Source organism: Lissotriton vulgaris, chromosome 12 (assembly GCF_964263255.1).
Source record: "Lissotriton vulgaris chromosome 12, aLisVul1.2, whole genome shotgun sequence".
In the NCBI taxonomy this organism is placed as follows: Eukaryota; Metazoa; Chordata; class Amphibia; order Caudata; family Salamandridae; genus Lissotriton; species Lissotriton vulgaris.
Window position 1 is genome coordinate 653,911,682 of NC_141700.1, and position 26,979 is coordinate 653,938,660.

The following is a 26,979-nucleotide window of genomic DNA, read 5'->3' on the forward strand; positions in this document are numbered from 1 at the left end:
TAGAATCCCTAAGTGCGACAGGCAAGCCCAGACCTTGGTCCTGGGCTCGCTGTGCCACAGGAACCAAGTTCAACATCAATGATGATGAATGGAATGCTTGAATTAATCTCAGTCACTGGCAATTGCTGAGGACCGCATAACATTTCATTGTTTCTACGCGGCGATCCAGTAGCAGGTAATCGGACGAGGTCGTTCCTCGGAACAGTTGTGTTCTTGGGAGACGGACCTGCAGGACGCCATGTCGAGTTTAAGTTAGTAATAAACTCGCTTATGTTTCCCGTGTTGTCGGGATCCCCTCCACTCATGCTGATTCGATTAGAATCCAGGGTGATCAGTAGGAATTGGTACTTTGACCGAATTGCGGCTTGACAAATTGCAGGACTAATAGCAACACAGGTCCTATGAAGACTGGGGTGACCCTCATGGCACACAGTAAGTCGGTCGAAACATGTTGACAACAGCGGTATAAGGAGGGTTGTTTTGAGAACTTGATTTTCTCTTGTAAACACTACGCATCCTTTCTTTTCTTCTAATCCTGGTTGCGGCACCTGTCAATAAATTTCCTGTTTGGTATCCTCAAACCAGTTTTAACACTTCCTGATTAACTGCACGTGTTGCACTTTAGTCCCAATCACAGGGTGACACTCACTGATCACATATCCGTTCATGTATATATGTTGTATATATGTTGTGTTTTGTTATATTGTGTCCAGTGGTCTTTTATGTTCAAACCCCCTCCCTTATGCTCCGTCCAGAGTGTGGCTACACCTGGGCGTATTGTAAGCAGATCCGATGATGAAGCATGTCACACACTTCGGTGTGTGAGTGAGGGCAGTATTATCAAAACAAGCTGTCAAAAAAGATTCCCCTTCGGGTGAATTTTTGGACTAACCACAGTTTAGAAACACACATACACAATCAGTATCAATACCATAACAAAGGAGCAGAAAATGATGTAACCGATACAGTCATACAAGAAAATAAATGTACATTTTATTTTGATATATTAAAAACAAGGTTAAAAAACGCAATTTAAAAACCACAATATATAATGGGACAGTACATAAGGAAAACAATTCCTAATTCATAAGAGGGAAATACACTAGTCAAAACTGTTATATAGGATCACACTCCAAAATGTATTGTTAGTCACTTTGAAAGGAGTTCTTTGTCCAATGACTTAGTGCATTTCCACCCAGCAGAGCATCTGATGCTCTGCTGTGATCCTATATAACAGTTTTGACTAGTGTATTTCCCTCTTATGAATTAGGAATTGTTTTCCTTATGTACTGTCCCATTATATATTGTGGTTTTTAATTGCGTTTTTTAACCTTGTTTTTAATATATCAAAATAAAATGTACATTTATTTTCTTGTATGACTGTATCGGTTACATCATTTGTTGCTCCTTTGTTATGTTATTGATACTGATTGTGTATGTGTGTTTCTAAACTGCGGTTAGTCCAAAAATTCACCCGAAGGGGAATCTTTTTTGACAACTTGTCTTTTGGTACCCTACCCCTTTGGTTTGTTTGGGTCCCTCTCTTTTGTTAGAGACAGAAGTATTATCAAAACAAACACTTTTTGTTTTGTTGTACGGTGTGTTTGGGGTTTGATCTTGGTTCTCTCCAACCCTCTATGTGTGTAAAAATTGGTCCTCAAGGGGTTCGAGTTGGTAGAGTTGTATGTGGTTGACCCTCTCCCCTTCCCTTGTGTTTAATGACGTCAATGAACCAGAACACAAGCAGCCCAGTGGCTGCACCCAAACTAAGGTATGCAAAATAACAATGGATTGGGATTTAGCCTCAAGTGATTACTAGTGGCTGAGATTGATTCACTGGCGAGATTTATAGACTAGTCGCCGTTGGCATGGAGGGCCTGCCGTCGCTGGACTTGATAGGAGGCTTCTGTGAGTCTCTGGCGGCAGTTTCCAATGTCACAACCTGGATGTTCCAAAACCTGAGGAACCACTTCTCCGTTGAGATCAGGTGATCGGCGGAGAGGAAGCATCCCCCATCTTGGTTCAATAAGCAATGTAGAGAACCAAGAAATCATTGGTTGATGCGCTAAAAAAGCAAGATAGACCCCAGATTTAGTTTACCACGAGGACCTATAAAAAACATTAATTGACGCTAAAGAAGACTAGTAGCAGAGAAAAACTGAGAGCCTCTAGCCGCTGCTAGATCAAACCACCATCGTTCCTTCTGGAATTTGGTGTCCTATGGTAGCAGGGATGGGTTTTCTTCTATTGATATCAACATTTCAGTCAGCGACTGGATTACCCATTTCTCTAGTCTATACATGCAGAAGGGAGACTTCACGGACCGTAAACGTGAACAAATGGGCCTGGGGCCAACACAGCAGTGTTGTGGAGATAGAGTGGAGAAGGTTGTGACCCCTAAGGCGGTTCTACAATGTTTTACAGAAAGCACTAATGAGACCGATGCCCTGGAGATACCAGCTCATGAAATAAGCCTGGCTATTAAGGCAATTGTCCCCAATAAGCCCCTGGGTTGGATAAGATCCCTAGAGATTGGTTTACGAGCAAAATAGGTTATCTGGAGTACCTATTTCTCAGTGGTGCTCACTGCATACTCACTGCTATCATGAAAGGAGCACCTATCCCACCGACTTGGGTAGAGGCAGATATTATCCCCATACTTAAAAAGGACTCCAGAGATTTGCCAACTAATTACACACCTATAAGTCTTATAGATAGCTCCCACAAGCTATTTAGTAGGTGATTCTAGACAGACTACAGGAATGGCTAATAGCAAATGAAATCTTGACACCCCTCCAGGCGGGCATTCGAGAGTGCACAAGCACAACTGACCAAGTGTTCCTCCTGCAGCTGATGTATTGCAAAGTGGTGACTTTGGGTGGCAGTCGACTTTATATTGTTTTTGTGGATCCTGCTCTTTGCATTTGATTGAGGTGCCAATATCGACCATTTGGCAGGTACTTTCAGAGATGGGGTGCCAAACTACCAGCTAGATATTATAGTAAGACTGCACAATACAAATTATGTGCAGTTTAGATGTGGTCTAGCAGGCGAGTTGACTGAACCATTTCCTGCAAATAGAGGAGCTAGGCAGGGGAATGTACTCACCCCACGTTATTCACACTGTATATTAAAGGACTAACAACTTTTCTGGATAGGTGTGAAAATGATGCACTCAGGCTGGCAAACATGAGGGTTCCTGCCCTCATGTTTGCCAACTAAGGTGGCATGGTGTGATGCCTCCATGAGTGAGTACCAGTGGCTAAATTGAATCTAGTGTTCCATCAATCACTTTTTTGTATACTATAGAAACCAAGTAGATCTCATTAGCAAGGTCTAACTAGGGTAACATTGGTCTGGGGTTGAATGGGTTTTTATCATGATGCCCAGCAGTTAAAGTTAGACTGTTCTTATTGGAGCAGGGTCAAGACTGATTTACATACAACAGGTTTGTGTCTGAAGTGATACAGAGGATGAAAAACAATGAAGTGAAATGGGGTCCTGATTAATCGCCAGTGATTAATTCAAGCATTGCCTCCATTGCTTTGTTGTTTCTTGCAGTAGACACCCTAAGTGCGATGGGTATGCATATACTTTGGTCTGGTGCTCACTGTGCCACAGTACTTGTGCTATTCCTCACTGCTGAGGCATAAATATTTCTGTGATTGCTTGTGGTTGTGTCTGGAAGGCGTATGTCCCAGTGGCGGCTACAACTATAAAAATATGGTGAGGCACTACAGTGCTGAACTCCTCATATACTGGTCACTAGGGTGCACACCTCTCTCCCCGATCAGCGTCTACAAGCAGGAAAGGTAAGGACTTCCTTCCTGCTCAGTGGGCACCACAACAACCTATCCTGGAGCTGCTCTCATGCTGAGACCAGCTCCAGGATTGGTGGGAGCAGGCTAATCCCGCGCCTATTTTGAGGCTGGAGCCAAGGGCCAGCAATCTCCAGGCTGTTGCGCAGCCATGGGATTGCTGGGTGCGCACTGCGCATGTCAAGCTGGCCGTAGCAGTAGAGCCGGCCAGTAGAGGGGCAGCTGTAATCCTGCAATTTCAGGATTCAGCCTCACCCCCTGCCCTCGCACTGCAGCGTTTAAGTAAAATGGTATTGACATGCCATTTTACTCAATCGTGTGTTCCTGCTGCGCTCGCAGCAGGCTGGGCGACGCTCCTCCGCTCAAACGGAGGAGCCGCCCCTGATATGTCCTCGCAATTTAGGACGAACGGTTCCTACTGGAATGGAGCAGAATCACGATCAATTTGTATAGGGTTATTCTCTGTCTAGAGTGGCAACTAGATGAAAAACAATGAACGTAATTTAGCCACAATCAATTTCCAGTGGTTTAAATTAATGAAAGCATTCCATCCATCATTTTTTTTTTTTTGCAGCTAATATATGCTACGTTGGCAGATTTTTGTGACAGACTAATGCTAATAACCTGTGCAGGGGTACAAGTAAAATATTTAGCCATTTTGGAAACTGGCCTTCAACTGTATTCCCGCGTTTGATTATAGTTTGTGAAGTCTCCAATGTGAGAGTGCCGGAGGTAAGTTCCAGATTTTTGACCTCAGATTATGTTACTTTTGGTTCGGTTAAGAAAAGTAAAACTATGTCATCTTCAACTTTTTATCAATATTTTATTCTCAAGACACAGTGATGCAGAATCAGCTCAAGAAACAGAGAGGAGCTACCAATTTATTTTAAGAATATTTTACGGCAGTACTTTCAATTACTTTAAGCAAGTTGAGAGAAGACCATTATGCGTCAAGTTGGTCTAGATTTGCCTGCATTTAAGACTCTTTCTATAAGTGAAGCAGTGTTAAGCAAAGTGCTTCACACTGTATGATGGCAGGAAGATATAATGAAGAAAATGACTAGTCCAATGCAAGTACATTTACTAATTTCTATCTGAAGTTAATTGGGAATATTTCTTCTTTGACTTTCTAAGAGCCCCGAAAATGCACAATGCTAGCCTCTCATTTTGGCTTCAAATAGTAACTCTAAATATGTGGCATGATAATTAGGATTTTTAGCAAAGAAAGAGAAGCCTGCTTTGTCCCTTCCAAAACCGTCTCATTGCAGGTAACAGGTTTGACTCCCTCTCACCTTCCTAAAAAGTTATTAATATTTTGATCAAGATGTATGGCACATATTTAATTGTATAATTCTGGCACCTTGATATATTTTATTTCAATACATACTGATAAGTTTATGCATACCTTTGGGACTGTGGATTTTGTTCCTAGTAATTCAACTTTATGTCAGACACACAGTAAAGGTCCTGCGGGATTGAAGAGAAGAGGTTTTTGGAGGAAGCCAACGGAAGATTATTTTTATCCAGAATGGGCCTGGGATTGGAGAAATTGTTGTCTTCAGAGCATTTAAGAGAGAGCCCAGGATGTAGATGACTGGTAGATTGCTGGCATCTGTGACCTTTTAAATAACCTGCTGTGTAGTGCCATTAAAGAGGGTAGATGTTTCTATGTCTTTAATGAAACCCATATTCTGTTGCATATATGTGTCCACAAAGAGCCACAGCTATTCAGTATTTATACATTTTAGTGCAGATCCCTGAATGGAGAAATACACATTTACACTGCACTATTTCTAAAAGACTACAAACCCCAGTGGCATGGGTTACTTATTGATTCGCTCTCAGCTTCAAATAACATGACTCCTGGTAGAGCCCTAGTGGCATTATGGGTTTGTGCACAACTGTTTTTTTAATAATCAGGTAACAAATACCTCAAACGACTGCTCTGAGCTCCTCCTATAAAATACTCAATGAATTTTCTTAAAGCGACTCCATCTCAGCCGAAACCCCCAACGCTCATATCGGCCTGTCCTGCAAGTATGGAAAACCACAGCAGACCAACTTGTTTTTTTCATTCTTAATTTAGTAAGAGGTAGGTCTGGATGCATGGATAGCTTGACATGGCCACTATGAGATGCAGCACTAAAGTATAGGTGGTCACCTAAACAGGAAAAAAAATGGCAACTACACATTTTTTCTCCATTCAATATAGGTCTTTTTGATAACCAACTTTATTTCGTTTAGAAATACAGCGGGCATCGTCCATACATTAGAAGCATTACAAAGAAAAAAAGGTAAGAAAATATGGCTGTTCAGATCCACAGCAACATGCATAATGGTTCACACAGAACTCCTCCCACTTATAAGGAGATACTGTGATAGGCCGACCACTTCCCCCACACCATCTCGTGTTTGTGAGGTCATCCAGGGGTCTCATATATGGGATTTTCTTGCTGTGCACACCAGCATGCCATGTCGATAACAAGGGAGATGTCGGCTGCTTCCAGAGACGGGCTATGTCTCCTTTGGTTACTAAACAAGCCATACCCGGGAAAAGTCACTCAGCCTCTTCACTTGTCCCAGCAAGGTTCCATTCAATATCATTTTAGAGTTGTTACAGGAACGGTGGCTTAAAATGCTGTCCCGAAGTAAAATGTGCCAAAATGTCTAACTTGGCCATGTGTGTGAAGATGCTGATATCCTACCCATGAGTCAGATATCTTGGGTCTGGTCTTTGAGATAGATTTAGTGGTCTTGCCAAACTACTGTTTTTTTTAAAGAAATAATGTTTCCTATCGATACATAGGAGGGCTTTGGATCACAGTTGCATCCGGGTAAATTGTTATTCACATTTTATTTACACCGACCACAGCTTTCAATAATAGAGAATGAGATAGGGGCGCTTCTCACATCATTATAATGATGCAGATTATTCAAAATGCCATAACAGTAGTCTGATCCAGGTAACGGTGGTCGAATGTATTCCCTTTTTAAAATAAATAAATATTTTCACTTTTCTAAACTACTAACTTTTTTGTTATGTTAGGCCCGGGCAGCTCCCCTAACACTGTTACTGGGTTGTTTGGAGCCGCCTGCAGTACACACCACAACTGGTGCAGACAGCACTAACGGCTATGTCTGAATGGGCTTTTTTCATATCATTTACTGTTTTAAGATAGCCAGCACATTCCTTACAACATATGGGTCATCTTTAAACAATAAAGAATGAGAAATAATTAAAAACAAAAAAAATCATTGCATGTTCATGCATGGAGAGCCATGTTTGAATGGCTTTTGACATAGGATAAGCAAAATTATTCCACGAGGACCAATTTTGTGTGTGCATGTCTGTACACTGGCAGCCATCTTGGATTCATTTTCACCATAAGTTTAGCAAAACAAACAAAAATCTTTCCAAGAAGACTGCTCATGTGTGTTTATCCACTCGCACAGGTGACCAGGAATGTTTTTCCAGTACTTTATCATGCTTTACTTTTCCAAGTTGGCTGACAAAAGCTTCCAATAGATCAGCCATCTTGAAATGGTAGAAAACGATAGTCTTGAACAAAAAAAAAAAACACTTAATGAAAGCTGCCCGCGTACGCATGCATAAGAAGTCATCTTTGGATGCTCTTGAAATACTTAACTGTTAACCAGTGGCCGCTGGCTTTGGCATTAAGACCAAACCTTCTGGCTTTGAAAATGCTTGTTTCGCATATACACCAGGCACAAACTTCGCAATATCAGAAGCTCTGATTTAGGCGCAAAGTCCATCATGATGGTGAGTTACATAAAAGCAGTAAAACTCAATGTGGCATTTGAGACAATCTTGCTCAATAGAATGGGAACATTCATTCAAAACCGGCAATGGTGCGTCAGTCTTAGTGAGCCAACCAAGGGTTCACCGGACAGGCCAAGAGGTAGAAAGTTAAGTGATGAATACATGTGTGCAGAAGATTGCATTACTGGACAGTAATACATGCTATGTGTTATACATGTGCACAGTACATTTAAAAAAAATGTCCCATTGGGAGCAATACATATTTGACGAGCATGACAACTTCCCTAAGAACTATGTTTTGAAACGCACCAAAGCATGTTCTATACATTGGATAAACATGAAACTGAACGAATTCAAGCAGCTCTCCCGTGAAATTCTCCATGATCAGGAAGACGTAGGCGAAGTTAGTTGTGGTGTCAAACCTCACCGGAAGTATTGGATGCAACCTCAAATGGGGGTGCTGCTGCAGGTATCTGATTAAGCAGACAAGGTCTACAGCCGATGTGAAGAGAGACCACCCACCCCTCCCCCCCCTGTCCTATAGCACCCTTCCATCTCAGAGGTGCAGTGCTTTTGATTAAAGTACGTACGGTGTCAATCATCGAGTCAACAGGGCTTTGATTGTGTGGCCCATGGGCACCTGCCAGCTCTTGTCATGTAAACAAACGAAGCAATGTGACATTAAGAGATATATGGTATGGATTTTGGACGTCTGAGCTGCACTGACATCAGTTTTTATATACTGTGAAAATATTAAACTATTAGTCACTCTAGTATCTTTCCTCTGTGGAACATTATTGTATAAGTACAGGCTGCACAATGACATTATCTAAAAACTAGGGCTGTTCTAAAGCACACAGTTGCAGCCCTCCCACCACTGCTCTTTGCTCATCCCAGCTTTGTTTTTCCATGCGTAAATTCTTTCATTACGAAACCTCAAAAGCAACAGAATCCAAATAACTGGGCTTTACAGACTTCTACAGTTCTTTCCAGACTTCGGAGGGTAACTTGACCCAGCGAGGTTATTACACACACGGCTAAGAAAATAAACCCCGGCACCAAAACCGGCTACTCACTTACAACGAGTCTTGGTCCCCATATGGAGTCAGAAGGTAGAGCAGTCAGGTCTCGGTGGACGAGGAGTAGTTCAAACAAACAGACGGCCCCCTGGCAGCCGAGCTAGTGTAAATCTCTTCTGTTGGCTCACCACATGTGTGCTGGGCTTCACCCACACACAACACGCCGCTCTCAGGTTCCTGGGATCCCACACGACGCGGGGTCAAGAGAGAGGAGTGGAGATGTACACAACCAGAGCCTCCTCGCCGCTCTGAGGAGCAGGCACATGCACTATGTGGGCGCTGCTTGAATCCCAGCAGCCCTGCCAAAGGTTTCCTTGTAAAAAGTTAGGCTCTTAGAGCCCAAGGATGGGTCAGCTTTATGACTCCCACTTTATACATGCGTGGTTTCCGGCAAAAGAACACTTTGTGAACTGCAAGGCTGTATGGTAGGTTCATTCACTTTCAACTGAACACCAATTGAGACATTGTGCAATCCACATTTTTGGGACACAGGTTCCCCAGAGGTCCACACGCCTACCTTCAGAGTTCAGGGTGATGAGCGTCACGTTGCTGCCAATGCTCTGACTTCCAGACTGACCGCCGGTGGAATGAGTGTCGCTGGCCTCAGATCCACTATCACAGTCTTCGTTGTGGCTGTCGTCTGGTCCCGGGACCTTCACCACTATGGTATTCCGCCTGCGGCCAGGCAACGTACCACTGAAAAGAATTGATTAGCGGGTCAATTTTTACCAATACCAAATATAGGTACATGCACTGCAGTCGGACTGCAGCAAAAACAAAGTCAGATAAAATCGTCAACACACTACAGACATAGTCCATACAAAATGATCTTTATTACTGCATTCTCGCCTGTCTCAGGTGTAGTTTGGCTCTTTTATGGAGTGTGTGTAGGTACCAGAGACAAGTAGGGTCTTACAGACCCACAATGAATCTAAGAAAAGCAGTTTTTATTAATATTTTCCCTCAGTTCCAGCTCATGATGAATTGAGTCTTATCCGCAAGCTCAACTGCTTAGATCATAATGTAAATGTGGTCAGTACTTTTTCCAGGACCTTTTGATCGTGGAGAAAGTAGAGGCATGGTCTAAGCTTTAGTGCAATGGAGTTTAAGTTCAGCTCTGAATGTCTTGGTGCAACAAATCATTGCAATGACTGATGTGAAGAGCAGCATGGTCTCTGCCGCCTCCATCTGTAGAGGCACATGCACCCAGTACACGGAGAAGCAGGTACCGAACAGCTGGGTATGTACCCAATGCACAGAGAACATACACCTAGCACTGAGGAGTGTACCTTTTCTATTTTCTTGGTTGTCTTACTCCTGCTCTCCCTTCAAGAAGTAAGCCTACTAATGCACTGTGTTACGCCATCTTTGGTCTTTATTCAGTATCTTCCATTGGAAGGATCAAACAGCCACTCAGTGGGTTTGCATTGGTTTAATGCTGCCTCCTGCACTATAAAGGTTCGCTTTTCTAACTGTAGTATCCAAATGTCACTCATGCTAAAGCTTTCTTTTCTGCTTCATTGCGTAGTATATGATGGTAGTTGTGAACTGATGTAGTTCCTTGCTGGCTTTCATTGCACTTTCAGGCTACTGTTGCATGTTTGTGGCAACAGCGTTTCCCCAGCTTCTTCACCAGCAAGACTTGGGAGATTCTGCTTCAGTTCCTCTGTCTTCTAACCTGTACAGTGCTTTGCTGCTTTTCGGCTAGAGTTACTCTGTAAAAATAGCACAAACATTCATGTCTATATACATCCAGCACTACAACCCCACCCCCCCTCTCGAGTCAAAACAAATCGAAGCTACTGTTTCTCATGTACTCCTTATTCAAGGCTGCATCATTATTTGCCAGCACTGAAGTATCAGAGTTCCTTTACTAGGGCTTGGCTTTTCCCACATTCGCATCCACATTCTACTACCCATACTCTCTGGAAAAACAGACCTGTATGAGTACTTCAGTACCTCTCTTGATCCACACTTCTCTTCCATACTTTGACTCATGCTCACCTTTTTAAAACCTCAAAGTCCTTCTTGATAGGATAACTCATTCTATGGTCCACTCTTGCATCTCCCAAACCACATACCCTCAAGGATGACCTGTCCAGAAACAACCAGGCTCCACACTTACACCCCAATTCTTCTATCACCCTAGGACCGACAAGGAACTTCACGAGTTCTACTGGGGTGATCCATTCCGCATGCTTACCTCCGCCCTGGTTTTAACTGCTGACTGTCCCCTACCCTCTTGAAGGATTTATGATTCAACTTGTTACTACCTTCTAGGATCTATAAAACCCCACACTGTTAGGAAGCTGAATGAGGTACAGAAAATGCGAGAATGGTGTATGACCACGTGTGGTGGTGAAAGATAAAAGTTATTTGAAGTTAGTGGAGTAGATTTGACTGTCTGGGTGCAAGTATGTGCGGTGTTTTGCAGGTCAGTGCTTATGCAGGCCTCTGCAGAAAGTTGGTTGGTGGGTTGTGTGGGTGATTGTTCAGGCTGTGTGCGTCGAGGTTTAAGACGTGTACGTTAGAATAGTGTTTGAAAGGTTAGGTTGGTAGGTGCCTTAACGTACTAATATGCTGAGTAAGGTGGTGTATTTGTGGACTATTGTAGCATGTGCGAGGTCAGAATGGTGCTGTTGGGCAGCACCAAGTAGAACTTTAGGGTGGGATGTATCATGTGAAAGACTACAGTACTTCTGGAATGGCCTTAGAGAGAGTTTAGTAGTTGACTAGGCCATGGTGTGATCCACAGTATTTATATATTCAGTTAGTAATTTGGCGTGGTTCTGTGTTCCCTTGCCTTCTGGGAGAGACAGTGATGGATGGGGACATGTTAGGGTAGAGAGTGAGTGCAGCGTTGGTGAGGATTCAGGCACAGGTTTGGTCAGCAGAGTTTGTTCAGGTTGTGGCGAGCGAGGAAGCAGACACTTCTTCATTTTGTGTTTCAGGAAAGAGAATGATGCAGTGTTTTGACTTGTAAAGACTTGACACTTTTGTTAAAGGCCTATCAATAAAGACTCTTGTCATATGGACAAAGAAGTTATCATCTATCGCTGAGCGTGTCATATGTCATTCTTACTAAAACCTCTCCTTGGGATTCGGCAGACACAGCTTCTACATCTGTAAACTGCTCACCAATGTTTGTAGTGCCCCCATCCTCATTTATGTGCATGCTGCTACTAGAGATGCACAGAGGTAAATAAGCCCACAACTTCTAGCTGCCTAATGGTTGGTGGGTGGCAGGCAAGTCTTTGCTCCCAATCTATTGTGCTTGCAGCTGCTCTTTGCACAACTCTCGCCATACGTGAGTGTATCTTTAAACCCAATGGATGTGTGCCAGAAGAGGGGCACAGACTGAGGCGGAGTGTGGGAAAGACAATGTGTGTGTGTGCGTGAGAGAGAGAGAGCGGGAGAGTGCTTGAAAGTGTGCCACAGTGTTATTAGGAAAGACTGGTCATGTGCAAAGTGTGGCTGAGGGTGTGCCTGGAGCGTCCTGATTGTGGAATGTACGTGCAGTGTATAAATGGTGAATAAGCAGTATATGAAGAACTGAGCGGTGTCTGGGGTACATGATGAGCAGAGATAGAGAGTACAGTAGAGAGGACGAGTACATTCTGCGACAAATTGGACATCACCCAAACAATTGAGATATTTCAGGAACTCGTGTATTAGTAAGAATAAACATGCCCCTCTCCCCCGCCCCAATAACATAACAGGTAGATGAGTTGAGCTGTAACATTCGTTCATGAGACCACACTGCTAAGTTTGCAAGAAACACGAGGAATCAATGATTCCATTATTGACTAAAAATCAGCAATGGCTTCTCTAAAACAAGAACACTGTCCCAAGTCCTTCCAAATGCCAAAGCAAGTGCCACAGCAATGTCCCAAAGAAAGGACACATGTATAAACCCACCTGGAAGGTATACTAGCATTTTTTCAAAGTGTGGTTTTGAAAAGCAATTTGGGCCATGGTGTTAGAACATATGTGGAACCTTGTTGAAACGTTTTGGCATGCCGGTGGTGCACACTTTTCCACAGAATCCATCCAGAGACATGCTACATAGATGCCAAGGGAAACACAGAGCACTTTGAGATGCATTTGTACATGGAAATCCACATTTTGATTTGCACTTTGGAAATAGAAAGTTATAGATCAGTCCAACCTATTCCAAAGCTCTGTTGAAAGCCAGCGTTGCGGTGGATCAATGGTAGCGTGCACTAACTTTTAATAGAGATGGAGACCCATGCTTGTAAGGGGAGAGTCACCCTTCCCCCTTTTCAAGACTACAGCTACAGATCCAATGCCCCTGCTTCACGCTAAAAATCAGTCTGACCCAACAATCCTATCCCTACAGAAACACATCTGCAGGTCCTCTTTTTATCTCCTACTGCTCACTACAGAGAGCTGATGACCTGAATTCAACCTCCGTCTCCTCATCCGAACTGAAACCTGGCTCACCCAAACCTCTGCATTCATTAATAACCCTTTCCTATGAGACGAATCTCCCATCATCTGGTCCGGCTTAAAAGACAATCCTGGGTAGGTGTCGGCCTGGAGCAAAGAAACAAATTTACTGTGCACAAAAACCTACCTTGGGAGAAGTATATCAATATCTGGTTGAGGGAATTATGCTCATCCATCAGGATTATTAAACTTAAAAAGTATCTGTTTCTAGAACATTTCTTTAACCCGAAACAGACCTCTTCATCAATCAACGCAAATCCTAGGTAATAATAAAGAGCTAGGCGATTTAATTTAAGCTCAAGGCTCTTTGCCTGTGGAAAAGGGCTCTGCATTAGATAACTTATTCCAACATGTTGCTGTCTCATCGTTCATCCAAACACTTAAGTTCAGCCGCCCAAAACTGCCTCATGTTTCACTCGACAAGGTACAAATAAACACTTTGATAGCAGAACACTCTATGCTCCTTCACACTGTCTTAACACAGTACCTCCTCATTTAGCCCATTTGTTCTGTGCAACTACTTCTCCACAACATGCCCGATGATCAGCAAATTCACAAGGGAGGTACTGCCCATAAGGTTGTGCCCAAGAGAAGTACCAGGTCCATCTAGTTAAAAAATCGCGCACAGCCCCTCATCACCCTGAATACTCAATCTTATTCCCTCGACTGATTTTCTGTGACTTCTTCACTCGTATAATACACTAGAATGAATCAAGAGAACATGTCTACTTGGTTAAGTGACCCACCAGGGCATGTGTTTCTAGCACTAAACCTTGCAGTTAGTTAAATAAGGATGTTCGTGCCATGTATTGGTACCTCTTCACTCTAACTAGATGAATCCTACTACAGTTAGTCATCAAATGTTGTGATGTTCTAAACCTCTGGCAAACTGTCAGTCTGACTGCTTCTGGCCTACTGCCATACTATTATCTTGTGTTTACATCTGCGATTTGCCTCATTTGCAGATATTCACACCAACTTCAAATGTTCTCCTATGATCCTGTCCCATCCAGGCTCCCAAACCTTTAAAACCTACAAAACGTGGCAATTGTAAGTAAAATAAAAACTTGAGCAGCCGTCACAGGGTCAGACTGATTTGCATATAGCAATGTCTGAACTGGGGTGGTGGAGTGAGCTAAAGAATGGTGATGAATTAAACCCAGATCGGTTGATTGGGGGTGAGTGTTTGATTTGCTCAAACGCTCCGTCCATCATCCCCTTTTGTATCGTAGCGGGGGACAGACCAATGTCTGGGGAGGTGTCCAGGCCACTGGCCTCCTGCAGGTCATCGAATTGGTTCCCATCACAATAAGAGTCATTATAGGTATTGTCATCTGCATCATCACCATCATGATGGTTGAGCTTGCATTTCTGGGTGCCAATGGGCGTGCTGTTATGGTCTTTGTGGTGGGGTATGTGCTTCAGAGTCTGATAAGACTACTGACTCTGATTCCAGCTTCGGGAGCCAGACTTGTGGTGCAGGGGGGAAGTGTTAGACACAGCGCAGAATCCAGAGGCACTATGCTGGAGGAAGAGGCCAGCCTCAGATTGAGGCAGAGCAGCACAGTCAGTATCAGGGATGGATCCACTGGCAGTAGCCCAACTGGAGGCCACTTTGGAGCCCAAAGGCACAGTGAAGGTATGTGGTGGAGCACCAAAGATGGTGTCTAAGGCCTATTTGAGCACTTCGAGCTATTGTGGAGTCACCGATGACCCGGGGAAGTCGGGGCACATCAGGATCAGCACCAGAATGTGTTGCAAATTGGGGAATGACTCCACAACATAGCAATGCCCGGGACGTTGTGCGACTGTGAATGGTGGGAGTGGTAGGATGACAGAGACCCATATTTGGACCTCTTGTGTGTCTTGAACTTTTCTGACCTACTGGAGTCATGTGGCTTCAATAGCAACAAATTATGTGAGAAGTTTCAGGATCGAGTAGGCGTCCACGCCCTTCACTTCAACTTCTTATGAGGTTCGGGAACTGCAGGTTTTGCTTCGTTGTCGTTCATCATTCGCGCAGCACTCACATGATGCACATGCGTGTTTGGATACAAAAAACAAGCATCATTTGTGTCGGTAATGGGTATCTATCAGTGGCAGTCTCAACACAACTTACAACCTGTATTTTTACGGTGAGTCTGTCTACACACTCTAGATGAAAAGTTGAGGGGAACCTTTTTCTCAGAATGACAGGATCTGAGAGGCTTCGATTCTGCACTGGAAGTTGCAGAAAGAAAAGAACTGACAGTGAGCGGAGGAGGTGCATATATGGGGACCCCAACATCACACCCTGGCCCAGATGGATATGCCATCCACTTGACAGCCACATGACGCCACCTGCCAACGTATGAGGGAATTGCTGGAAAATGTTTCTGAGGCCAGTCTGGCATCTGGGAAATATTCACAAGGGGAAGAATCTTCAGTTAGAATTCTGTATCAGAAGGCATTGGTAACATCAAACAACACATCTCTCAATAGTTAATTATAGATCTTAATTATTCTGGAAATCTGACAAATGAGTCACCTGAATAAATACATTTTTTTAAGCTACTCTTAATGCTTTTATGTGCCATTGCTTATGGTGAAGTCAGTCTAGTGTTTGAGTCAGCCTTTCCCTCAACCTCCCGCTCACTGACAGTACAAGACAGAGCAATGTATTAAATACACCGGTTACTCACCCGCCAAGAATACTGTCTATGGCGTCCGTGGCTCTCCCTAAAGGCTCTTCTTGGGTGACCATCTTGGCTACCACGGTTTTCTGCTGCTCGTTGTTCAATATGACAGTGGTCTGAGGGACGACGCTATGAAAAATAAATCCCCGGAGGGGAAACAATGAGGATCAACACTTATTATGCATTCAACAACAAATCTGCACGCACAGTTTAGCTTCTACATAAAAAGACAAACATCTGGAATCTTAGCAGCATAGACCTCAAACTTGGATTTAACCTCTTTTGTACAGGCCAGATAAATTGAACTCTTATTACACTTTTACAGTGTCATGAAAGGTAAGTCATGTCACACATTGCTAAGTAAGCTACTACCTTACTACTAGTTACATGTAACATGAGAACGAGCATTACGTGGATATAAACTACTTGTATTTGTATTACTGTAATAACATAATGGCACACCTACTATGTTAAAGTCATTACAAGTGACATGACCTGCACCACCTTGCCTTCAGAGCCACATAGTTTTGTTTTCAACAGTGCTCAAACGCCATGCAGAGGGTAGCCGGACTAGGAATGGCGAGGATGTGAGCCAAAGTGGCTCCACTTCACCCAATTAACCAGCAATTATAGTGCCAATTACCAAATCTTTAGGGTAAATTCAGGTCGCCTGATGGTCAGCGTTAACTAGACCCAATGTTGCATCTACATTGCTGCGTGCTGACCATTGGCACAGAACTAATGGCTTTGGAGAGAGACACCATTTTGAATTAGAGCGGAGAGGAATAGAGTTGTGTCGGACAGTCACTCCCTAGCTACACTAAGTGGGAGAGGTGGAGAAGAGGAAATATCAGTGGCCTAGAGGGTATACTGAAAGAAGTGCAGTGGGGCTGTGGAGGAGGTGCTGATGAGGAGGCGTGAGTGTGCTCTGGGACTAAACACAGAGAACACGACCTTGAAAGGACCTTGGATAAAGGTAAAGAAAAGCAGCAAAACACAGGTAAAGGAGAGATGGCATACAGCAAATCCATCCAGAACGTATGCCTGCTAAAAACATTAAGCTTTGACGTGAAAGGGATCGAAGTGCCAGATAAACAGCTTACAGTTCTTACTCAATTGAAGGAGGTGCACGGAGACAGGTTGGTTTCGGGAGACCCATCTCCAGAGGGAAAATTGGGGTAGGCTGAAATTGAAATGGATTCCCAAACAACAATTCTCATGAAGCCCCAATAAGAAAAAAGGAATAACAATACTTTGCTTGCAGCATTGTACAGAAAATGGATAAGGAAGTGGAGAGAGGCATTTAACAGAACCTTTAGTGTGACCTTAGCTAGAGGGTTAGGGTTGCTTGCTCACATTTTGTCTGCATCTAATGAAAATCAAGATGTCTATTTGCACTCCTCCATTTCCAACATATTAGAGGCAGCAGCTGGAGAAATAGTGCTAAGATCAGACCTGAACTCAGTGATGGACAACACCAAGGATACATCAGGTCATGGACCTGGGGTATTGCTAAGAATTTAAAGACTAGCTGCGTACCATGGGTCCCATGGAGGTCTCTACATTCATCAACCATAGACTACGCATTCTGGTCGACGGCACACCTCACCTATACCAGGTTAGAATACTTTGTATTCCAAGAAGTGTTAAAGCAGTGCATCAAAGACACATCTAATCCTCACAGCATTATCAGATAATGCTTTTGGCTACTTAACTCCAACAAATAGGTGAACTCTAGGTTAGGTGCAGAGCCTGCAGTCTGAATAACAATATCCTCCATGACACAGCCTTTTTGCAGGGCATAAAGTATATCATACAAACTTCCATGAGTGACAAAGAAAAAGATGCAATGTCAATATCTGCTTTACTGCACATACTAAAGGCAGTACTTAGGAGTACATTAACTAAGGCTGGGTCCCCCTCAAAAGATGATAACCATTATGATTGCTACATAAATGCACCATGTCCAATTAACTCTGGTGTCAAATAATGGCACTGAGGAAGCAGATGTGTGCATTGGATAAGGAAAAAAGCAGAATGCACACTACGTCACACCAAAAAATATTACCACTCACCCGGAAACCAACCAAGCAAGCACTTGGCTACACAACTGAGGACCCAAGTTTAGGGGAAAGGTTTAGGGAGCTCAGGTTACAATAAGATGCAATAATACATGACGAAGAATGATAGGTATGGTCAGCCACTGCTATCAAAAATTACACAAAGAAGACAATAACCGTAGTGAAGAAGCAGAAAGACTGCATAAAAGAACACTAATACCCCCAAGGTATAAGCTTACACAGCAAATAGCTTTGACACAAGGACCATTGGCCTTAGGAGGATAAAGCTACAAAAAGCCTCAGCCCTTCTACAAGACATTCCATGGAGCCCCAGTTCCCTCCCTCGCATGCCTCTAACTCATTGGGTGAACATGGTCCTCTTAAAGACTCAATGGCAGAAGAAGTAATTTGAATGAGCCTACGGTAAGGATTAAGGTAAGGGAAGTAAAATCAAAACCCTTTGAATTATGTACAGGTACACAGCAGTGATGCGCTCTGGCACCCATTTTGTTTGCCTGGACTGGAAAGGGTTTTGTAGAACCTGTGCACAACATGGCCGTACAAACAAATATTATACTAATCCTCCATATGAACATTGTAAACCAAGTTTGTGAGTCTGCAGGCATGGCTCAATAGACGAAGGTAAGTCCTCGTTACACCAATCAAAAGCTTCACAATGAAGTAGGAACCACAGCAGGGCATAACATCAGTTTCACACTATGCATACAGCTCTTAACCATGGCGAAGAACACAAGGTCCCTCTTATGTCTCAGGAGAATTATAGAGTGGATATATGGACACCATAGGGTTTCCCTGGTGCAGTTGTACCTTTCTAGTCCTAGCTACACGCCATAATAGGGGATAGTACTTTAATATCACATGCTTCCAAACATTTGGAGATGAAATCCAAATAACTCACTAATATCCACCACTCAAATTATTTCACTATACTACTAAATGTAAATGTAAATGTACATGTATTTATATAGCGCAAATCACTGACCGAGATCGGTATCTAAGCGCTTGCTTAGGGAACCCGTCCTGGTATTCCCCTGTGAGATAACCCCGGCAGGGTATCCACAAGGTGAAAGCCAGGCATCCCGCCGCGAGGGGCCGTTGTGGAGATTAAGCAAGCTATTGCCCAGAGTCGCAGAGTGTGAACCCGTGAGTCGAGAAGGCACCGGAGCGAGAATTATCGAGTCCGTGGAATTTTTGAGCCCAAGACCCGCCGAGGCGGAGAATCGAACCCTTGTCCAGGGCCGATCTCATCTTCCGGGACTGCCGCCTCTAACCCCTGAGCCACACTTCTCTACTTCAATACTAATCGTCCATGGGTTCCAGAGTAGAATGCTACTCGCCGAAAAAGCGCTTCGACGCCTCGTCAAGGGTAGTAAATGCTATATAAATGCAATTACAATACAATGCAATACTTTGAATATTAAATTTTTCCCCAGCACATGGTTCGTCTGATCCGTGCAAAATCTGTGCACAACGTGAAATGTCAGCTCGGGCGCGAAATCCGATTAGTCGTGTCCACATGTGACTTCCCCTTTTAGGATGCTGTTTAGGTACGAGTCTATTCCCCAGTCCTACACCCTCTTGTGTAACGCAGGTTGCCTGCAAGAGTCACCTTTGTTATTACATAAATGGTTACCTAAAAGTGTTCTATTAACCTTCTAAATAATATGGCCTTATATAAAACTAGTAAGGAAATAAAAACATCTCAAATATGTACAAAAAGAGTACAGTACAGTATAACCCTTTGGGTTCAGAAAATGATTGACGCTTTAGAGCAGCAGTCAGGGCACTGCACACTCGCCCTATGTCATCAGATGTTGTCCGAAGAGAATTACAAGCCAATATCAATAACAGCCTCCTGTCAGATAGGCCCTGCAGACTCTCAGGCCTCGAGGAGGATGAAATACCAACAAGTCTTCGTGCTCCTACCTGCGCATTCCCAAGTGTCAGCCGCGCTGAAGTTACAGTCAAACTGCAGGGACTGGCTCGCAGCTTTAGCAACCCCCTAAAGGCTTCACTAGATTTTTATAAAAACATTCTACTGCTTTTTGCCTGCTGAAAATGAAAGTTGAAAGAGAACGCCTTGCAATTCTCTTTCAACATAAAATCTTACCGACTAGCGTATGTATGTGAAGTATGCCTGGAACGTGTGCAAGTGGAAATCGGTTTCATCTACACATTGTGCACACTGGCAGAGAGCCCTCTAGTGCACATCAGCAGGCCCTAGCAGACGAGGGATGAATGGTGCACCTGGCTGCAGGATGTTTTGGTATGGGTAGTAGTTAATAGCACTTCTGCAAAAGGAAACAACTTAGCCTTTTAAAGCAGATTCATCAAATGAGGAAGGACAGGGCCCCACAGAAAAACCTACTTCTGTTCACAGATTCACCAGCAGCCAATGCAGAGCCCTAAAGTGCTTCCCATTACTAACCCTCCTCTATATGCTATGTTACTAACAAAAGATTATTCTAGATATACATGAAAACACAGATACCAAGATACCTCGTTGTATAGTTAAGTATTAATTATAGGCATAAATATCCTTTTTGTGCCAGTGCAAAACTACTTTTGCAATTCACAGGTTAGTTAAGGGCTTGTAGAAATTGTTACTTACCTTCTGTAACGCCTTATCTGGTAGAGCCTTTACATAACCACATATTCCTTACCTTTGAAAGTCCAGCAGGCATCAGACAGGATCCATAAGTCCCCTTGCGTGCCAATAGGCAACGTCATTTGGCTCTACGTGGCGTTGATGGCTTCATCCGCACTGAAAGACACGTGCCCGGTGTCTATATAGGCACCACCCAGCGCACCGATGTCAGTTCATGACTGTTGCTCTGCACCAGAAGCATGGAGCCAAACTGAGGTGGAATTCCCAGTGTGCCAAGGTGAGGTCCTAAAGGATATTTTTGATGTGAGAAATACAGTTTGCAGCACGGGGAAGAACGGAGGGTCGGTGAGAAGTGTGTGGCTAAAGTCTCTACCAGATAAGGCGTTACCGAAGGTAAGTAACTTGTTCATCTGCTAGAAACTTCTAGAAGCAGATTTCTTACCCTAGAATAGATACCAGAGCAATCTACCCCCAGAGGCGAGTATGGGGACTGCTACACTAAAAAGTATTGGAGGACCAAACAGGCGGAATGCCCATCTCGTCAAATCTGACTGTCTAAGCAGTATTGGTTGGCAAAAGTGTGTAATGATGCACACGTGGCTGCATGACATATGTCCGGAACTGGGACTCCTCGAGCTAACAACCTTTAGCTCCGGTAGAATGAGCTCTCAAGCCCTCACAGGTTTATTTCGTGGCTATTGAGTAGTAAATATTTATACAGAGGACAATACATCTGGAAATAGTTCTCGGTGGACTACCTTTTCTTTCTTCGCACCCACAAATCCAACAAAGAATTGATCGTCCACCCAGAAGTCTTTTGTGCCATGGATGTAGAACAATAACGCTCTTCTTGGATCCAGGCCGTGGAGTTTCTTCTCTTCTTTGGCGGGATGAGGTGGGGCTTCAAAAGCAGGTAGTGTGATGATCAGCCTGATATGAAACGTTGTGGCCACCCATGGAAAGGAGCAGGCATGGGCCCCATGGACATTTCTATTGGGGGAAAAAGGTTTTGTATGGGGATGAATGGAAAGGTCCTGCAATTCGCGAACCCCCTTAGCAGATGTTATAGCCACAAAGAAGACTTTTTTGATGGTGACTGTCACAGAGTGCTGCTGTTGATGGGCTTGAATGGCGAACACTTTGAAAAGGTGGGAGCTACGTTCCGATCCAATTGTTGTATGATGAAAGGTGTAGGGAGAAACATGTGCTGTAAACCTTTCAGGAAACGGGTCACAACATGTGACTTTGAAAGGGCGGGGTTGATCCAGCAACCAGAGAAAGGCTGAAATGGAGTAAAGGGACTCTGTGACTGTACCCACGGCAAGATACATAAAAGGACTTCAGATAAGGGCACAGACAGAGGATCAAAGGTTTTGGCAACACACCAAACCACACATTTCTCCTATTGCTAGGTGTAAATCTTAAAGCCACAACTTTCTCCCATCGGCAGGCGTTAATCGTTTCCATGGAGGGATACCTGGATACTAGGATGATATCACACACTTCGGGAATGAGTTTAAACACCTTCAACTGGCACTGCTCAATCTCCACGTTTCAAGACAGAGTGTGTGCTGGTTCGGGTACAGGAAACTGCCCTGTTGCTGCCACAGGAGAGCCTCCCGAAGGGGCAGCGTGATCGGAGGACAGATGCTCATGCTCAAAATCCTGTTTGGGAGAGTAGACTCCCCTTGCTCAATCCAGAGCCACTAAGATGACTTGGGCCCAGTTGTTCCTAATCTTCTTGATAACTTTGGGCATCAGCAGAAAGGCGCACAGGAGTCTTGAGCTCCAGTTCAGACAAAATGTGTCTCCGAATGGAGCCACCTTGGAAACTCCAGCGAGCAGAAGTGCTGACATTGGGCATTCTTGGAAGTGCCAAGTTTCTTCAGCGGAGTTCGCCTGCTCTGGCATTCAGAGACCTCACCAGATGTTGAACCACCAGGAAAATGCCCTGACATTATAGTCATTTCCAAAAACGCAGAGCCTCCAAAAACCCACTCCGCTCCAGCTTGTTACAATACCACATGGCGGTGGTGTTCTCCGTGAACACTTGAACCAGCCTACCCTTGATGGAAGGCAGAACGGCTGTCAATGCCAGACGAATGGCTCTCAGTTCCAACATATTGATGTGGAGCTGAGAGTCCACCGGAGACCAGAGTTCTCTGATGTCCACCTTTCCCAGATGGCTGCTGCAATCCAGAAGTGATGCATCTGTCACTACTGTGAGCTCAGGGTGGAGAAGGTAAAGGGGTCTGTTGCTGACCTACCACTGCAGCCATTTTGCAGTTCACTCTGACATTAGGACCCAATACGAAAAGATTCCCCTGAGGCTCTGCCCACTGGACTTCAGATCCCATTGCAGCGCATGTATTATCAGCAGGACACAAGTGGCAAATGAGCCAGCCACCTCAGAGTCAGTCTCACCAAAATCAACGATAGAGGTTGAAACATCTGAATCATAGCCTGCCTGAATATGCTGGACTCGCTGTTCCTGAAGACAAGCCTGAAACTGCACTCATGTGTCCAAAGTTATCTCCTGCATTGGGACAGGTGGTAATGATCCTGCCACTTACCAGGTGCCCATGATGGCACATGGTCATATTAAAGAGATTTTGAAGTTGTGGCTGTGAATTGGGTTGACTTCTGGGTCTCGTTCCCACACAGCTTGTGGGGGGCTGTGTCCACAGCTGTGAAAGGACTGAGTAACTGGTAGCCTTGGTGGCAAATACGCAGCTGATAGCTCTACCGTAGCCATGGATGCAGCGGAAGGCAGAATGCGAATGTCATGGAGCAATGGTAAGCCCCAATGACATAGCAATAGCTCTACAGTCTTTAAAGCGTTCTGGCACCGAATCCGCATGGTCACCAAAAAGGCGAGCCCCATCGAAGGGCATGTCCATAAAGGGTGTCTGGCCATCCCCTGAAAAGCCAGTTGCCCCCTGTTAGGTGTGATGTTGGAGCGCTACTGTGGAAGCAGTGACTCTGCCCATAAAGTCGGTTGTGTACAATACACATATTTGCCACATCTCTCTCATCAGGCAATAGCTTAGGAGAATATGGCCCGGGCCTCCTCCGAAACCATAGGCAGCACTTGCGCAACCATATCCCGAACAGTATTGAAATAATGGCTCAGTAAGCAATCAGAGTTTACGGACAACAGTGATAGGTTAGTGGATAAGAAAATCCCCTTTCTAAAGGTATCTAGACTCTTTTATTCCTTATCTGGTGGTGTGGTAGGAACTAGCCGGGATTTATCTTGGAGGTTGAGTCCTGGACCACCAGGCTCTCAGTGGTGGGATGCTGGGTGAGGAAGGCTGAGTCCCGGGCACTGGGCAATGGCGGTAGGAAATCATCCTGTGCAGAAGAGTGGCTGTGCAGGGCTTGGCCCAGGCCCCGAGCAGGACATCAATGAGGGCTTCATTAAAGGAGAGTAGGGTTTCTGTTGGGGATACCCCAGGCTGAAGTACCGCTGTCAAGACTATGGTCTTGACCTCAACCATGGGCAGGTCAAGGTCCAGGTCCTCAGCCACTCTCTGGACCGCCATTGCAAAGGAAGCTCCTTTCTCCATAACCACTGTGGGAGGCGAGAGGAGGTCATGGTCTGATGAGGTGTCGAGACCACTAGCATCAGTCAGGACCTCATACCAGGTGTTGTAAGCCATGGACTTTGCTAGTGGGTCGGAGTAGCCATAGGGATCCTCAGATTCCCTCCATTGATATTTCTCAGACAGCCCTTCAGGCAAATAGTGCTCCATCTCCAATTAAGGCCTTGTGGGCCTTGTGTGCCTGGTCGGTGCCCAGGCAAGCATTGGGTGATGTCAGTCCGGCTCCATATCAGAGTCAGTAATCACAATGGGATCCATACCGCCTATGGGCATAGGAGGAACCAGGAACGGCACAACCGGCCAGGGGAGGTCTTAAATGCACAGTCACAGCAGATTCGGATCTAACCAATGGATCCTGAAGGCCCAACTGCTGTTGAGGTCAGAAACACAGGCTGAATCCCAGTTGTAGGCCCTCATGCACCCATGCGCTCCAGATGGGTCCGTACGCCCAAAAATGAATTCTCGAAGTTGGGCGGGGTTCGCTCTGGCTCCGGGAACCAGAAGATTCATGGTCCGCTCACAGATGGCCTTCGGATTCATAGTCCTGGAATCCGTGCAGGTCTTAGAGTTGTGGTCCGTTCCAGGCACCAAAGACACACCAAGTGGGGGTCTGTCACAAAAGGCTTGAAACCAGTCAATTTCTTAAGAGACATACTCCAAAAACAGTGGAAAAAAAGGCACACTGGTCAAAAACAACAAACGGCTGAAAATTCAGCCAGAAAATAACTGAGGGGAGCTCGTGCGAACCACGCTGATGGCACAGGAAAGAAGGAACTGAGGTCAGCATGCTGTTGTGGAGCCACTGATGACGCCATGCAGAGCCAAACCTACCAGCATGCAAGGGAACTGCTAAAAAATGTTCAGATCCAGTCTAACCCCTGGGGAATATTCTATGGTAAGGAATGTGCAGTTAGAAGTCTCCATCAGATAAAGGCTTTACTTACACAGAGGTTTCCGTGTGAGTAAATCTCCTATTGTGGTAGGTGAGAGGAATAAGAGAGAAGGAAGGACCTGGAAGTTTGTGAACAACCACAAATCAATATGCTTGTAATAGTTTGTAATTATTCATTATTCATTTTCAGACACATTTCACCTTTTTAAATGGTCAAAACCCTACTCCTGTCCAGAGCAGAAATGAACCACTTTTCAGCAAAGCAAGGGGAAGGAAACACCCCCCAAAAGTAATAGGGGCCCAGGAAAACAAATTTGTCTCCACCGCTCCAAAGGAAACATGTTTACCCAAGCGGAAAAAAGAGGACAGTGAGTGTATTTGTTCTCCTTTTTTAGCACTTACATAATTTGCAAGTGAATATTTTCGCATCAAAAAAAGAAATTCACATAGTATTTTATACAACCAGATAGCTGCGACTGCAGCAGATTTCCAAGTATAACTGGAAATATGAACATATTTGAGACTGGAAACTTGCTGGGGCAGATTTCCAAATGTTTTAAAGAATAGGACTCTAGATGTTTCACTGTATTTGGAAGCACAACCTCAGGATGCTACATTCATTCCTAGGTGAAAACGTCTCTGGGGGTTCAAAGCACCATGGGTGTGTAGGTGAAGGAGACTAAAAAACCTGGATCTCGCAAACTTCATTCAAAGATTTACTTATAACTGCAAAATCATAGGCAGAACAAGATTTACCTGTGGTTCCTAACTCTGCATAGAACCTGCTTTATCTTCAAACGGGCTAAAATGAAATGTTACAATATGTAACATTTTATAACTAAGCGTTGTTCCGCCGACGAGTACTTCGAACCCTAGAGGCTTATTTTTTACATCAAGGATTGCCTAACATGGCTGAGGAGTATGTTAAGAAATGTTTTTATTTTATGGCAGAGTGTATTTACTGCCCGGACGGCCTGCAAAAGTGTTGGAAACAATGTGTTCAATTAACATACTAAAAGAGTAAATCTGTTTTTTCATCTTTACCACCTCTCACAGGGACAGATTTACTCAGTAATTCACAAAACTGTCTAGGATAAGCCTTGAAACCTGCCTTAATTGTAAGTCTTCACATATTTTCTTGGAAAACTTTTTTTAATAATTACTTTTCCGCTTATACTAATAGACTAGTAATGGTCGTTTCCACTTGCGAAAAAGAAATCGCAGCCAGTGCAAATTTACATGCTATCTCACCGACCCACCCCATATGCCCCTCCTCCACCCTTACCCCTCACCCCCCACCTCCCAGAAAATGTTTTCTTCACTGAGAAACCCCTTTCTTTACAACTCGAACACTTTTGGCTGTGCTCCCCTTCATCTTCCCACCATGGGAATGGTTGCACTGCTGCTAGGCTCAAACGTAAATCTTTACTCTTTTCCTGGGTGTCACCGGATCAGAGAGCAGTGTGTGAAAACAGACAAACATAAGAGTGGTGTATGATCACAAACTTATAGGGGATTTTCAAAACAAAACCCACTACCCAGATGGCTGTAGATTGATTCAGATGAAAATCTTCGTGCGAGTAAATTTATTTACGAGTGCGAATGGTGGGTTTGCACTCTTGCAAATAAATCTGTTGTGGCCACTGAAGTACATATATAAATGGTTAGTAAAATTCGGCACTGAAACACTAAATGGCATTTAGAGGGCCTACTACAGCAGACACAAGAGAGCAACTATCCTAGAAAGCCAGGTCTAAGTGTCAAGAAACAGGAACATTAACTGATGGGATGAGCAAGTCCTCCTCGCCAGAAGAAAAATTCCAGCTTTATATGTTTCAAGTAAGCAGTAAATATAACCCTATATAAATAGCTCCCTAGTAAATTATCTTTTGAACATGACAGCGAGGCATGGTACTGGCAGATTACCTGTACGATTAGAGTATTTACTGAATGGGCTACAGTCAGCCAGC

The 26,979-nt window shown here is 44.2% G+C and overlaps 1 protein-coding gene across 2 annotated transcripts in view; it reads right to left on the reverse strand.

Annotated features, from left to right (window-relative positions):
• Positions 1–26,979, reverse strand: part of BANP (BTG3 associated nuclear protein) — a 990,655-nt gene that overhangs the window by 717,851 nt on the left and 245,825 nt on the right. For both annotated transcript variants that reach the window (XM_086945823.1, XM_086945822.1), the window contains 2 exons: positions 15,830–15,952; positions 9,196–9,374 (listed from right to left, as the gene is read on the reverse strand). In XM_086945823.1, the coding sequence (XP_086801949.1) occupies positions 9,196–9,374; positions 15,830–15,952 (302 nt within the window). The remainder of the gene's footprint in view (positions 1–9,195; positions 9,375–15,829; positions 15,953–26,979) is intronic.